We start from the raw sequence: 16,267 nt of genomic DNA, 5'->3' as shown, positions 1-16,267 counted from the left end.
GTCTTCAGGAGAAGGAGTGTATTTCATGTAAAGGGAAATGGTTTGCGCCCAGACCATCTGAGGAGTTTGAGGAAAAGGGCCCGTCACAAGAAGTGGAAGAGTAGCAGTCTATACAAGCCATCAAATAGCTTTCTACAAGTGGAATTACTGAAACTCATCCAAGTATGTATGTAGCTAGTTTAAGATCTGGATTTATTTGACATTTTTATGAACACATAAAAATGCGAACCTCTCCTTATTTAAATGAACTTTTCTTTTCTTTTTTTTTCTAAATTGGGTGTCTTTCAGAATTTGGACAACTGAGGCAGTCAAATAGAGAGGTATTTTGTATATACAGTATCAATGCACATGGTGTAAGTCCATAAGCCATAAACAACATAAACCATATTCATATGTTATAGTAAATCCTCCCAATCAGAGATAAGAATGACCATTAAATATTAATAATTTATATAGTTAATTGAGTGAATCCATAAATTAAAATAAATTTATTAAAAAACTAAACTAAACTATCTAATACACTCCCCAAACTAAAACACTATCTTCCCCAAACTAAGATTCACCTGCACCTCCCACTGATGCTACAGATCCTGCAGTGTCATAGAGGAGAGGTACAAAAGCCCAGAACATAAATGGCATATCACTTAATCATATATATATATATATATATATATATTATATATATATATATATAATATATATATAGATATATATATATATTATATATATATTTTTTTTTTTTTTTTTAACATAATTACAACATGAAAACTAGAGCAGACAATTTCACGTTTAAATTTCAGTTGCATTTCTGTGTGTCAGTGTGTATCTCAGGCCAAATACAGCAGAGATAAAGTCCTGTATGTGACACTCTTGTGTACTTGAAGGGGAGGAGTTTTGCTAATAGTTTGTTTTTCGTCACTACGTTTCTAGTTTTCTGTGGTACCTACCTCAAACTATAAAGTCGTTCGAATTCAGAAAATGATTTGTAACAATTAAAAACCACATTCCCAAAGTAAATTATGAATGAATTTAATAAAACGTTCAATTCAGTTTCTCTTTTTTTTTTTTTTCTGGTTTTTTTTAAGTACTGAAAAAATGAAGTGGAATAGTTCGGAAAAAAAAAAAAAACAAAACAACAAAAAAAAAGAAAAAAACCCAAAAAAAAAATAGTTCTAAGTGACGCATTAGGTAGGCACACCTGATGCCAAGGTGTGGTTAGGTGGGCAGTGTGTTACAGGAAAAATTACCCTGGTGTTTGTGTAGGTAACGTAATAAACGTGTGCATATTGTTGAGGAGAGAAAAATAGGAAAACAGGGAGAAGTCTTGAACACAGCAGGGTTAAGTACATTAATTTAATTAGTAAATTCAAGTTTAATGTTGTGTATATTTTCTGGGTCGGTGGTTTCTATTCATCTGGTTCACGCAGATTTCAAACAAACAACGTCCACGACAGCAATTTCAGTTTGGTTTTCAAGTTGTGAGGGAAACTTTGAAAATTCATTAGATTTCAGTCTCATTATAATTTATGGAGATGTATCTAATGTCTTATATGACTTGATGTTCATATATAATCATTATGTTTTTTTGCAAAACCAAACAGAAATGAAGAAGTCAGTTTGCTTCATGCAGCTTACAATAATGCAGAGGATATGATGTCAGCTTTAAATAAGTACAGTATAGTGATTAAAAAAGAGAATAAATGTTACCTTACTGTAAATGTATAAGACTAATACTCTAAAATAATACATTTATATTTTATATTTAACAAATATGTTCAGTGTGTTGTAACTATATGTATGTTGTTTATTATACAACTCTCTTAATGTTAAAATCAGTTGCTTTTTACAGTGACCATTAGTCAATTTTCGTATTTTCCATGATATTGAAATTATATAATTTCAGCATAATCATTTCACTTCGATTCTGTAACAATACTGTTTATAGACAAGATCATGTTCAATTTCTAATATCATGCTCATCTTTGTACACTATTTTGAGTCATCTTTACATAAACAGAAAGCAAGTTCACATGATCATGTTTAAAAGTGCAAAGTATGATGAATTTCTCTGAAAAAAAAAATGTATAAATTCACTGTACGTCGTTTTTTTTTTTTCCAGAGAACCACAGGACATGGCGGAGAGTTAGACATAGACACACCAACGTTCTGACTCAGACTCTGAATCAGAATGGGATACTGAGAGCAGCACAGGATCTTGACAGTCTGACGTGAGGACAACAGCGCAGAGGAAGTTAAAACAACAAAACGTAACTGTAAAACAGAAAGAGACTTCTCCCCCTCTACAACCAAGAAGAGACAAGCCGAAGGTACCAAAGTGTGCTTGATTTGAAGCTCAGTTTAAATTTAAATAAAAAAAAAAAAAAAAAAAAAAAAATGAATAGATATATATATATATATATATATATATATATATATATATATATATATATATATATATATACATATATATATATATATAAATACTGTTCACATAAAAGAATTTTTTTTTTTTTTATGGAACTGGTAAAATCAAGTGAGTAAATTAGCAAAGCAAATTGTTTGAATTACACCTGGGTTGTTCTTTAAGGGATAAGTCCACCCAAAAAATTACTACCTACAATGTATGAAAACAATACTATGGACAGTCAATAATCGGCAGCTGTTTGTTTATAACATTATTAAAAATAATCATCGGTTTTAAAACAGGGGAATTGGGCCAACTATGAAGGGTGCACTTATGAAAGAAAAGATGAGCACCCAGGAATACAGTAGATAGGTGGAATTCTAATTTTAATTTTACAAAAAGATCAATGCCTGACCTTAAAGGTTCTGATTCCGGATTGGAACGATTGTTCGCTACCCAACCACTTGCAGTGAAGTAGAACAAACGTTCTGAAGTGATTCTGATAAGAGGATAATACAAAATGTGGCAGAGTGGGAGTCGTGAGGACTGGGAATGAGAACCATGGTTTACATTCACTCCCATTAGATGCTTGGCATTGTACTTGTGATGTGAGGCTTGCCATGGTAAGCTGCTCAACTATGAAATCCATTCCAATCAAGCTTCCCGCCGAAGTTTTTGTCCTGATATAATGCCAGTGGAAGTTTTGGAACTCGATTGCAAAGATATGGAAAATCAGCCAGCCATGGTGGACTTTTATGCACCATGAGCCTCAGCATCAGAAACACTGCCTGTCTGACTTTACATGGACATCATGGCTGAGTTACTGCTGTTCCTAAATTGCTTCCAAATTTCCAATATTTACAAACCCGATTCAAAAAAGGTTGGGAACTGTACAAAGTGTGAATAATAACAACAGAATGCAATGATGTGGAAGTTTCCAATCACTATATTATTCAGAATACAAAACAGATGACATTTAACAATGAGAAAAAATGTATATTTTAAGGGAAAAAATAACGTTGATTTTAAAGTTCACCCCCCCCACCACCCCTGGCATCCAACTACATCATCAAAAAAAGTTGGCGAACAAGGCCATGTTTTCACCACTTGTGTAGCATTCCCCTCTTCTTTTCATAAACAGTCTCAAACGTATGGGGCTGATCGGAGACCAAGTTGCTCAAGTTTAGAAATAGGAATGTTGTCCATTTTGTCTAATACAGGCTTCTAGTTGCTCCACTTCTTAGTCTTTTTTTGTCGCATCTTTCTCTTTATGATGCACCAAATGTTTTCTATGGGTGAAAGATCTGGACTGCGGATCCTTCTTCTACGCAGCCATGATGTTGTAATTGATGCAGTATGTGGTCATTGTCAGGTTGGGAAATTGTCATGTTGGAAATGCAAGGTCCTCCTGAATAGAGGACGACATCTGGAGGGGAGCCTATGTTCGTTCTAGAAACTGGATATACCTTTCAGCATGATGGTGCCTTTCCAAGATGTGTAGCTGCCCATGCGAACACGGCACTCATGCAACCCCATACAATCAGAGATGCAGGCTTCTGAACTGAGTGCTGTAAACAACTTGGGGTTGTCCTTGTCCTCTTGTAGTACGGATGACATGGAGCCCAGTTTTCCAAAAAGAACTTCAATTGGATCGTCTACAACAGAACGTTTCCACTTTGCCACAGTCCATTGGAAATGAGTCTTGGCCCAGAGAAAACGCCTCTGCGGCTTCTGGATAATGTTAGATATGGCTTCTTTTTGACCTATAGAAGATTCTTTAGCCGGGCAACAGCGAATGGCACGGTGGAGTGTGTTCACCAAAACAATGTTTCTGGAAAGTATTCTGAGCCCATGTTGTGTTTTCATATACAGTAGCAATCCTGTATGTGATGCCAAGTGCCAGTTGTAAGGGGCGAAAGATCACAGGGAATCCAGTATGATTTTCTGGCCTTGACCTTGAGACACAGACGGATTGTTCAGATCTGCTGAATCGTTGGATCGATAGTATGCCCGTTAGTGATGATTAACTTCAAATCTGTTGCAATTTTCTCCGATGAGAAAATACTTTCTGAATTGACCCACTATTTTTTCACGCAGCAATTGGGGGGGGAATTGGTGATACTTGCATCTGGCACTTCTGAGACACTCTGCCACTCTGAGAGGCTCTTTTATAAAAAAAAAAAACCCAGTGTGCATGTTGCTAATGACCTAATACAGTTGCCAATTGGTCCTCCAGCTGTCCTATAGTTACATTTAACTTTTTTGGAAGTGTAGCTCCTCATTGTGAAACCTAAAATGAGACAAATATTTGGCATGACATTGAAAATGTCTCACACTTTCACATTTGATAGTTATCTATATTCTATTGTAAATAAAAATATAAAGTTTTTGAGACTTGTAAATTATTTCCATTCCTTTTTACTGCACAATTGTTACAGGTCCAAACTTTTTGCAATCGGGTTTGTACACAGTTGACTAGGAAGATCTGTATTCTTTACAAAACAGACTTATTGCAAAGGGTTGGCATCATAAGAGTATCATGATTCGAATTCAATGAGCTCTATAGAATGACCCATTTTTTCAACAAAATGTTTGAAATGCAGACTGACATGGCTACGGTGCTGATTTTATAATTTTTGGCAATGGGTCTGATTAAAACACCGGAATTAAAAAAAGTTAAGAGGTCCGGGGTCTGCTGTGTCCCAATATTTTTGTACTCTATAGTTTATATACACCAAATTTTATTTTTATTATAACTATAAATAAATGTCTTTGTCACCAACAATGATATGTTCTTAGGTACACCCATCATATGTTTCTGATGAGTTTCGTCTGTCTTCAGGAGAGGAGTGATTTTTCTGGTAAAGGGAAAATGGTTTGCGCCCCAGGACCTATCGAGGAGTTTGAGGGGAAAGGGCCGCGTCACAAGAAGTGGAAGACGTAGCATCTATTACAAGCCATCATAATAGCTTTGCTACAAGGGATATTACTGAAACTTCATCAAGTATGATGTAGTAGGGTAAGTTCTGGATTTATTTGACATTTTTATGAACACATGTGAACCTCTCCTTATGTAAAGAACTTTTCTTGTTTTCTTTTTTCTAACAGTGGGCCTGTACTTCAGAACTTCCCTGGACAACTGAGGCAGTCAAAATATCGAGACCCCCAGGTCATTTTAACTTGTATATACAGTAGCAACAATGCACATGTTGTAAGTCATAAGCCATTTAAAACATAAACCATATTCACTGTTGTTAGTTCAGCCTCCCAACAGTGAAAATAGAGCAGACAATTTCAGGTGTAAATTTCAGTTTCATTTCTGTCTGTCAGTGGGTATCTCAGGCAAAATACAGCAGATTAAAGTCCCTGTATGTGAACTCTTTGTGTAATGAAGGGGAGAAGAGGAGTTTTGCTTAGAGTTTGTTTTTCGGTCACCTAGTTTCTTAGTTTTCGTGTCCCCCCCCCCCCCCCCCCCTTTTCCCCTCCCCGCCCCCCACCCCCCACATACCTCCAATATAAGTCGTTTCGAATTCAGAAAAAAAAAAATGAATTTGTAATTTATAACCGCATTCCAAATTAAATTTGAATGGAATTATAAACTAAATTCAGTTCTGCTTTTTTTGATGGGAGTTGGAATAGTTCTCAGTGAGCAGTTAGGTATGGCACACCTGGGCTCAAGGTTTTGGGTTAGGTGGATGGTGTTACAGGAAAGATTACCCGTGTGTTTGTCGGTACGTAATAAACTGTGCAAAAGAGGAGAGGGAAAACTAGGAACCCAGGGAAGCAAGTTTGAAACACTAGCGCAGGGTAAGTACGATTTAATTAAGTAGTAAATTCCAAGTTTAAGGTGTGGGTATTCATTTTCTGGTCTGTGGTTTCTAGTGCATCTGTCACGCAGATTTCAAACAACGTCTAGGACCAGCCAACTTTCAGTTTTTTTCAGTGTGAGGGAACACTTTGAAAACTTCTTAGAATTTCCGTCTTCAATTTAATTTATGGAGTTTATCTAATTTCTTAGAGGCTGAACTTATATTATACCTAATTTAATTATTATGTTTTGTTTTGCAAACAAAACATAATGAAGAATTCACGTTTGCCTTCATTGCAGCTACATAATTGCAGAGGATATGATGGTCAGCTCAAAAAAATTGTTAATAAGTACAGTATAGTGATTAACAAAGAGAATAAATGTACTTCCGCTTAAACTACTGTAACTGCTATAAGCCTAAATACTCCTAATAATAAATACACATTTCTCATATTTTAACATAGTTACACAAATATGTTTACACCGTGGTTGTAAACGATAATGTATGTTTGTTTTATTTACATTTTTTAGGTAACTGTATGTTTTCTGGATGTTTCTCTGTCTTCAGGAGAGGAGTGTATTTCATGTAAAGGGAAATGGTTTGCGCCCAGACCATCTGAGGAGTTTTGAGGAAAAGGGCGTCACAAGAAGTGGAAGAGTAGCATCTATTACAAGCCATCAAATAGCTTTCTACAAGTGGAATTACTGAAACTCATCCAAGTATGTATGTAGCTAGTGTAAGGTCTGGATTTATTTGACATTTTTATGAACACATGTGAACCTCTCCTTATTTAAATGAACTTTTCTTTTTTTTCTTTTTTCTAAATTGGGTGTCTTTCAGAATTTGGACAACTGAGGCAGTCAAATAGAGAGGTATTTTGTATATACAGTATCAATGCACATGTTGTAAGTCCATAAGCCATAAAACATAAACCATATTCATATAATGTAACCAATACTCATAACTATGAAAATAGAGCAGACAATTTCAGTTTAAATTTCAGTTTCATTTCTGTGTCAGTGTGTATCTCAGGCAAATACAGCAGATTAAAGTCCCTGTATGTGAACTCTTGTGTAATGAAGGGGAGGAGTTTTGCTAGAGTTTGTTTTTCTGTCACTCTAGTTTCTAGTTTTCTGTGTCCTACCTCAAATATAAGTCGTTCGAATTCAGAAAATGATTTGTAATTTAAACCGCATTCCCAAATTAAATTTTGAATGAATTTAATAAAACTAAATTCAGTTTCTCTTTTTTTGATGAAGTGGAATAGTTTCTCAGTGACGCATTAGGTAGGCACACCTGGTGCAAGGTGTGGTTAGGTGGAGTGTGTTACAGGAAAGATTACCCTGTGTTTGTGTGTACGTAATAAACTGTGCAAAAGAGAGAGAAAACTAGGAAAACAGGGAGCAAGTCTTGAACACAGCAGGGTAAGTACATTAATTAATTAGTAAATTCAAGTTTAATGTTGTGTATATTTTCTGGTCTGTGGTTTCTATTCATCTGTCACGCAGATTTCAAAACAACAGTCTAGGAAGCAACTTTCAGTTTTGTTTCAGTGTGAGGGAAACTTTGAAATTCATTAGATTTCAGTCTCATTATAATGTATGGAGTGTATCTAATTTCTTATATGACTTATGTCATATATAATCATATGTTTCTTTGCAAACAAAACAGAATGGAGAATTCAGTTTGCTTCATGCAGCTACAATAATGCAGAGAATATGATGTCAGCTTTAAATAAGTACAGTATAGTGATTAAAAAAGAGAATAAATGTTACCTTACTGTAAAATAATATAAGACTAATACTCTAAAATAATACATTTATATTTTATATTTAACAATATGTTCAATGTGTAACTATATGTATGTTTGTTTTATTATACATTTTAATGTTAAAATCCGTGCTTTTTACAGTGACCATTAGTCAATTTTCGTATTTTCCCTTATATTGAATTTATATAATTTCAGCATACTCATTTCCTTTATCTGTAAACTACTGTTTATAGACAAGATCATGTTTCATTTCTAATATCATGATCATCTTTGTAACATATTTTGAGTCATCTTTACATAAACAGAAAGCAAGTTCACATGATCAAAGTGTTAAAAAAAACCGTGGCAAAGTGCAATGTATGATGATTTCCTCTGAAAAAAAAAATGTATAATCAATGTTACGTGTTTTTTTTTTTTTTCCAGAGAACCACAGGACATGGCTGGAGAGTTAGACATAGACACAACGTCTGACTCAGACTCTGAATCAGAATGTGATACTGAGAGCAGCACAGGATCTGACAGTCTGAGTGAGGACAACAGCGCAGAGGAAGTAAAACAAGGGAACAAAAGGAAATTGACAAAACGTAACTGTAAACAGAAAGAGACTTCTTCCCTCTGTACAACCAAAAAGAGACAAGCCGAAGGTACCAAAGTGTGCTTGATTTGAAGCTCAGTTTAAATTTAAATGACAAAACAATATATATATATATATGTGAAAAAGTTCATTATTTTCCATAATGTAATGATAAAATTAAACTTTCATAATATATATATATATACAGGTCCTTCTCAAAAAATTAGCATATTGTGAAAAAGTTCATTATTTTCCATAATGTAATGATAAAATTAAACTTTCATATATTTTAGATTCATTGCACACCAACTGAAATATTTCAGATCTTTTATTGTTTTAATACTGATGATTTTGGCATACAGCTCATGAAAACCCAAAATCCCTATCTCAAAAAATTAGCATATCATGAAAAGGTTCTCTAAACGAGCTATTAACCTAATCATCTGAATCAACTAATTAACTCTAAACATCTGTAAAAGATTCCTGAGGCTTTTAAAAACTCCCAGCCTGGTTTATTACTCAAAACCGCAATCATGGGTAAGACTGCCGACCTGACTGCTGTCCAGAAGGCCATCATTGACACCCTCAAGCGAGAGGGTAAGACACAGAAAGAAATTTCTGAACGAATAGGCTGTTCCCAGAGTGCTGTATCCATGGTATTACTGTGCTCAATTGGCCTGCCAACTCTCCTGACCTGAACCCCATAGAGAATCTGTGGGATATTGTGAAGAAAAAGCTGAGAGACGCAAGACCCAACACTCTGGATGAGCTTAAGGCCGCTATCGAAGCATCCTGGGCCTCCATAACACCTCAGCAGTGCCACAGGCTGATTGCCTCCATGCCATGCCGCATTGAAGCAGTCATTTCTGCAAAAGGATTCCCGACCAAGTATTGAGTGCATAACTGAACATAATTATTTGAAGGTTGACTTTTTTTTTATTAAAAACACTTTTCTTTTATTGGTCGGATGAAATATGCTAATTTTTTGAGAAAGGAATTTTGGGTTTTCATGAGCTGTATGCCAAAATCATCAGTATTAAAAACAATAAAAGACCTGAAATATTTCAGTTGGTCTGCAATGAATCTAAAATATATGAAAGTTTAATTTGTATCATTACATTATGGAAAATAATGAACTTTTTCACAATATGCTAATTTTTTGAGAAGGACCTGTATATATATATTGTCAATTTTAATGTTTTTGTGTCATATATATATATATATATACTGTTCACATAAAAGAAAAAAAAATGGTTTAATAGAACTGGTAAATCTGTTTAATGGAGAAAATCTGTGTAATATTTGTGGTATTGGTTTCAGACTCCAGCGTGTATTTCAGGCAAAAATTTGGAAACAAATCTGAACTTCCTGTCACATGTGGAAATAAAGACGGCGTCCTGCATGTGAAGAAATATAATGACAGTAGGTGCAGACAATTAATATATATGTGAAAAGTCACTTGTTGAAGGATGTCTTGAAAGCATTTCTGGAGCATCCAGACATGTTCAAAACGCTTATTCTGTTGTATTGCTTGAATAAATATTATCCGTTTTCAGTGGAGAAGTGCATCTTCAGTGAAGACCAGTGGTTTAAGCCCAATGAATTTGAAAGGTTCGGAGGAAAGGAGAGAAGCAAAAAATGGAAGACCAGCATCTTTTGTGATAATATTCCACTCCAGAAACTCATTGAGGTGCATAAAATGGTTTAAGTAATCCACAATCAAGTGTGATTGTATCTAGCATTAAATTATTGCTAAAATGAATAATGTTGGTATTTAACAGAATCTGATTTTATGATTCAGCTATTTGTAAATCTAAATGTTTGAATGTTAATTCAAGTAAAACAATAACATCTATCAGTGTTGATAAGCTGAGCACATCTTCCATCCATAGACCGGACTTCTGTCATCCTTTAAGCAAAGCCGGGTTAAGAATGAACAGGTTTGATTGTTTTTGTAACCAACTAGCACAAAAATAACATATATTTTGTGAAATAACAGGCATTATGTTCTCATATATTCACCCAATCTCTGTCTTTTGCACAGACTGACTCTCCTGAATCCTCACCTGTTGCTGACAGACTCAGAAAAAGAAAGGTTAGATCCTGTTATGATGACTTTACATTAAAAAAAAAAAAAATAATAATAATAATAATAATAATAATAATAATAATAATAATAATAATAATAATAATCCAGACTGAGATTTAGCTCAGATGTTTAGGACACAGAATCTCAGATAAAAACGGTTGTGGGAGCATTTCCCACTTCCCCGTCACTGACATGCCTGCATCTCTTAATTTTCACAGCGTCAGAGACTGCTGTTTCCTTCCTGCTCTGGTCAGTATAATAGTGACCTATAACCAGACAATACGCTCAGTTTTCTATTTCAGTATTCTTTATATTCTGTTTCCTTAGTGTTTGTGCATTTGTTGTAGAAATGTCAGGAAACGATGAAGACAATGGCAAAGTTGTTGATGAGAGTGATGAAGATATCACTGACATGACCGTGTTTGAAGGTCCAACCCTACCTATAACCTGTGGCTCTAACTCTGGCATCTTACATAAATATCGCTTTGCCACAGGTGTGTGAGTGGACATACGTATATTAAAAAAATTGCTACAAATATATTCATATATATTATGTTTTGGTTAATTATGTTTTTCAATTATAATATTTGGACACTTTAGGCACAGATAAAAATGCCTGGATGGCATTGCAGAGACAAAATATCAAACTAAGTGTCATTTCTTCTTAAGAAAGTTAGCACACTTATACTTTAAGCAAAGCATGTCACAAAAATCACCAAAACACCAGCTGATTAGAAGTCTCGGAGCAACAGTGAAGAAAAGTGAGGCTCTGGCAGCATTAACTTGCAAGTGCCACTTGGTTTGATATTTAATATCTACTGCAGTGACATTTATGTGTGATTTAAGAGCTCAAATACATCTTGGTTTAATGCAGAGCTATAAGAGTTTCTTTAATTCTTATTATGGTTCAGAGTTTCAGTGTACAGTGTTGTTATTCCAGGGCGCTGTGGGAGATGCATAAGAACAAAAGACTTCTGGCTGACACCTGAGGATTTCATCAGAGTGAGCAAACCAGAAGGAACATGGAGAAAAGACATTTTATCCAATGGGGTACCTCTGGGGAAACTTATAATGGTAAAAAATTAAAATTGTGTTTAAAAAAAGAGATACTTTCTACAATTCTTCTATCAGTCATCCCTGCTAACAAATGGCATGACACAAACCATACTGGAGCAACACATAGCCAGGGCTTGCTTCTGTGTAGGCATAGATTAGTATTACATTACATGAATATAGTACATGCTATGTGTTCCTCAAAGTGTTATTTAATGATTGACTTTACTGACTTGAGAATTTAAAGTTTAATTAAATTAAAAAAATAATTTAATTACTTATTCACACATTCTACACATAAAACCCCTTGAAATAATTTGATGCCTTGTTCTCACATGCTTTTCAGAAAAGTGTTTTGGAACTGCATATGATAAACTGCGAGTGTACGAACTGTAAAGACCTGGATCAATACCTAGTAAGACATCAACTCTTACAATCACAGCCACATCAGCAGACCAACGTGAAAACTAAACGTCCTCTGTGAACTCTTGTCCCAGCAGAATGATGACGTGTGTTTCGTGTGTGACTCTGAGGGGGATCTCGTGTGTTGTGATGAATGTCCACGAGCTTTTCATTCACACTGTCACCTACCAGCTGTAAACGGAGACTCACCTGGGTGAGAGAGAGACATCATGCTGGATTAGACAGACTAGACGCATGACTTTGTGTAATACTGTGTGTTTTGTGTGTATAGGAGCCAGTGGAGCTGCACGTTTTGTGAGATGAAGAAGATGGAAAGTTCCAGTCAAAAGACCCAACAGGATGTTTTGAGCAGTCCAGTCTCTCAGTACACACTGGTAAAGTTTATGCAAAACTTTTAAGTCCATACAATGGAAGTCAATGGTGTCCAAAATGACATTTCTTTCATTTTATATAAAAAAATAATTAAACACTCAAGAGGGAATTTGAAACTGTCTTTAACTGTCAGTACCTGCTGTTACACCTGCTACACGAGAGCATGAGCGACCCCTGTGCCAAAGTAAATCTCATATTTAAGAGCTTCATCTGGCTCTTGGTCATTATTTGCAGCTCTTACTGTATGTGTGGTGTATATGTACAGTATGTGACGGATACACTGCTGGTGTCTAGGTTCCAGGATTCAGTGAGAACATCTGTGGTCCCATGATGCTGGGAAGAGTGAAGCTGAACTTGGAGAATGATGATTATCAAACAGTGCAAGAGTTTGTCTCAGATATTGAACTGATTTTCAACAACTTTTGCACTTCCAGTGAAGTGAGTTTCATTTGAACCTTATGCAACTTTTATGCAAGAGTCTTAACCTTTTTCTTTTGCCATCCTATTTTTATATACTAAGGTCTACTTTTTTCCCCCTCTCTCTGTGTTTTCTGTTAGGATAGTGACTCGAGTAGAATGACCTCAAGGCTGAAGGAAGTATTCAAGAGGGAATTTGAAACTGTCTTTAAGCTCCTATAACATCATGCTGTGGGTTGTTTGCTAATATGTTATTACTGCTTCGTAAAGCACACTCTTGAAGTGTTGCCATGTATTATAAGCGACGCCTATTAAGCATACAGAAGAAAAGCACAACTCTGATATGCATATAAATACATTATTAACAACTCGTTGTTCAATTCAGTTCCATATTCACTGTCTAGAATTTTTGTAAATTAGTTTGTCACTACCTGATTTTTTTGTGTAAAACAGGATTAAGCACTAAAATGCATAAGTATCATTGTCTCTACATAATAAGCTGAGATAGAATAAATTTCAACATCAAAAATTTACACACTTCACATGTATGTGCTGAATCTAACTGAACATATTTTTTTAAATAAACTTGTACTTTTATGTAAACAATGTGTGCAGTAATTTGGTTATTTTGTTTTTTTTTATTTTTATATTTAGAAAGTAATTATTATAAAACCATTACTATTAGTGTATGTTTATATATACAGGTCCTTCTCAAAAAATAAGCATATTGTGAAAAAGTTCATTATTTTCCATAATGTAATGACAAAAATTTAACTTTCATATATTTTAGATTCATTGCACACCAACTGAAATATTTCAGGTCTTTTATTGTTTTAATACTGATGATTTTGGCATACAGCTCATGAAAACCCAAAATTCCTATCTCAAAAAATTAGCATATTTCATCCGACCAATAAAAGAAAAGTGTTTTTAATACAAAAAAAGTCAACCTTCAAATAATTATGTTCAGTTATGCACTCAATACTTGGTCGGGAATCCTTTTGCAGAAATGACTGATTCAATGCGGCGTGGCATGGAGGCAATCAGCCTGTGGCACTGCTGAGGTGTTATGGAGGCCCAGGATGCTTCGATAGCGGCCTTAAGCTCATCCAGAGTGTTGGGTCTTGCGTCTCTCAACTTTCTCTTCGCAATATCCCACAGATTCTCTATGGGGTTCAGGTCAGGAGAGTTGGCAGGCCAATTGAGCACAGTAATACCATGGTCAGTAAACCATTTACCAGTGGTTTTGGCACTGTGAGCAGGTGCCCAGGTCGTGCTGAAAAACGAAATCTTCATCTCCATAAAGCTTTTCAGCAGATGGAAGCATGAAGTGCTCCAAAATCTCCTGATAGCTAGCTGCATTGACCCTGCCCTTGATAAAACACAGTGGACCAACACCAGCAGCTGACATGGCACCCCAGATCATCACTGACTGTGGGTACTTGACACTGGACTTCAGGCATTTTGGCATTTCCTTCTCCCCAGTCTTCCTCCAGACTCTGGCACCTTGATTTCCGAATGACATGCAAAATCTTGCTTTCATCCGAAAAAAAGTACTTTGGACCACTGAGCAACAGTCCAGTGCTGCTTCTCTGTAGCCCAGGTCAGGCGCTTCTGCCGCTGTTTCTGGTTCAAAAAGCACACGCCTGTGCACGGTGGCTCTGGATGTTTCTACTCCAGACTCAGTCCACTGCTTCCGCAGGTCCCCCAAAGGTCTGGAATCGGTCCTTCTCCACAATCTTCCTCAGGGTCAGGTCACCTCTTCTCGTTGTGCAGCGTTTTTTGCCCCACTTTTTCCTTCCCACAGACTTCCCACTGAGGTGCCTTGATACAGCACTCTTGGGAACAGCCTATTCGTTCAGAAATTTCTTTCTGTGTCTTACCCTCTCGCTTAAGGGTGTCAAATGATGGCCTTCTGGACAGCAGTCAGGTCGGCAGTCTTACCCATGATTGCGGTTTTGAGTAATGAACCAGGCTGGGAGTTTTTAAAAGCCTCAGGAATCTTTTGCAGGTGTTTAGAGTTAATTAGGTGATTCAGATGATTAGGTTAATAGCTTGTTTAGAGAACCTTTTCATGATATGCTAATTTTTTTGAGATAGGAATTTTGGGTTTTCATGAGCTGTATGCCAAAATCATCAGTATTAAAACAATAAAAGACCTGAAATATTTCAGTTGGTGTGCAATGAATCTTAAATTAATGAAAGTTTAATTTTTATCATTACATTATGGAAAATAATGAACTTTTTCACAATATGCTAATTTTTTGAGAAGGACCTGTATATATATATATATATATATATATATATATATATATATATATATATATATATATATATATATATATATATATATTTCTAATCATCTATATGTCTGTTGATGTATAAATGTTGTGTAAATTAACTAATCAGTTATCAGGAATGTAGAGTATGTGCCAGGACAATGGTTTGAAGGGATAGGGTGACTAACAAAACTTCTAATCATCTATATGTCTGTCTGCCTGTCTAATTGTTTGTTCCCAATGGCTTTGGCACACCAACATTAAAAACTTGCATCAAACTTTGCTTTTCTAAATTACTGTTACATTCATTTGCTTTAATACAGTTAATTTGAATTCTTCCTTCCTTACAGATTAGAAATGAATCTGCATTGTCATCTCAATTCAAATTCAGGAATTAACTTGATATTTTAACATTTCTAATGATCAGGTGGAATAGTTGATCTTCTGAAAGGTTGTTAGGTTGAGCACTTAAAGAAAAAGGAGATTAGTGTGTGTGTGTGTGTGTGTGTGTGTGTGTGTGTGTGTGTGTGTGTGTGTGTGTGTGTGAACTGGCATATGTGGTTTATAAGGACAAAATGTCAGGTTACTCACCAGCATTATGAGGACACTTGGGTTTATGAGGACATCTCAGTGTCCTCATAAAACAAAGGCCATATATGATTCTTTTATGCATAAAATAAGGCCTGTATGAAGATTTCAAAGAATTTTAGAATTGACCTCATAAACCATAATGTGGATGTGTATATATTACAACTATGACCTTATATACCATGGTGTGTATGTGTTAAGAGTCCTCTTAAACCAGATAATGATTTGGATAAAGTGTGTGTAGATGTAGTCACACAACAATATTGAGATCACTCTGACACAGACATTGTAATAACATTTTCAAGCTATTACAATTTGAAAACTAAGATCATCTCATTTTTCTATTGGTCAGTGTGAGCTTAGGGGTGGGAATCTATGGGTATCTCATGATTCGATTTGATTATGATTCAGAGGCCCACAATTCGATTCGATTATGATTAACGATGCATAGATGCATCAAAATGTCATACATCCTGTACATCTATTAG

The 16,267-nt window shown here is 35.4% G+C and overlaps 1 protein-coding gene across 3 annotated transcripts; it reads left to right on the top strand.

Moving 5' to 3' along the window:
• Nucleotides 1–305: 305 nt before the first annotated feature.
• LOC109088588 (nuclear body protein SP140-like protein) lies at nucleotides 306–13,515 on the top strand. Of its 3 annotated transcripts, XM_042718725.1 has the most exons (14): nucleotides 306–320; nucleotides 558–611; nucleotides 8,408–8,628; nucleotides 9,879–9,980; nucleotides 10,115–10,248; nucleotides 10,451–10,498; nucleotides 10,603–10,653; nucleotides 10,866–10,896; nucleotides 10,995–11,141; nucleotides 11,588–11,721; nucleotides 12,047–12,115; nucleotides 12,198–12,316; nucleotides 12,395–12,497; nucleotides 13,071–13,515. In XM_042718725.1, exons 3-14 carry the CDS (start codon nucleotides 8,421–8,423, stop codon nucleotides 13,110–13,112), a joined length of 1,188 nt encoding a protein of 395 aa, XP_042574659.1. In that variant the 5' UTR covers nucleotides 306–320; nucleotides 558–611; nucleotides 8,408–8,420; the 3' UTR covers nucleotides 13,113–13,515. The 3 variants fall into 3 exon arrangements, with proteins under 3 accessions (XP_042574659.1, XP_042574660.1, XP_042574658.1); XM_042718726.1 differs by lacking the exons at nucleotides 306–320; nucleotides 558–611 and adding an exon at nucleotides 7,325–7,637 and having other exon boundaries at nucleotides 12,201–12,316; XM_042718724.1 differs by lacking the exons at nucleotides 306–320; nucleotides 558–611 and adding an exon at nucleotides 7,325–7,637.
• Nucleotides 13,516–16,267: the final 2,752 nt, after the last annotated feature.

Source organism: Cyprinus carpio, chromosome B2 (assembly GCF_018340385.1).
Source record: "Cyprinus carpio isolate SPL01 chromosome B2, ASM1834038v1, whole genome shotgun sequence".
NCBI classification, from domain to species: domain Eukaryota; kingdom Metazoa; phylum Chordata; class Actinopteri; order Cypriniformes; family Cyprinidae; genus Cyprinus; species Cyprinus carpio.
Note: the sequence above shows the minus strand (reverse complement) of the source record. Positions and strands in the feature narration are given on the sequence as shown.

Coding starts and splice junctions, on each gene's coding strand:
- LOC109088588 (XM_042718725.1), top strand. CDS start 8,421: ATGGCTGGAGAGTTAGACATAGACACAACGTCTGACTCAGACTCTGAA. Junction 10,654..10,865: donor ACAGACTCAGAAAAAGAAAG/GTTAGATCCTGT, acceptor TAATTTTCACAG/CGTCAGAGACTGCTGTTTCC. Junction 12,116..12,197: donor AAGACCTGGATCAATACCTA/GTAAGACATCAA, acceptor CTCTTGTCCCAG/CAGAATGATGACGTGTGTTT.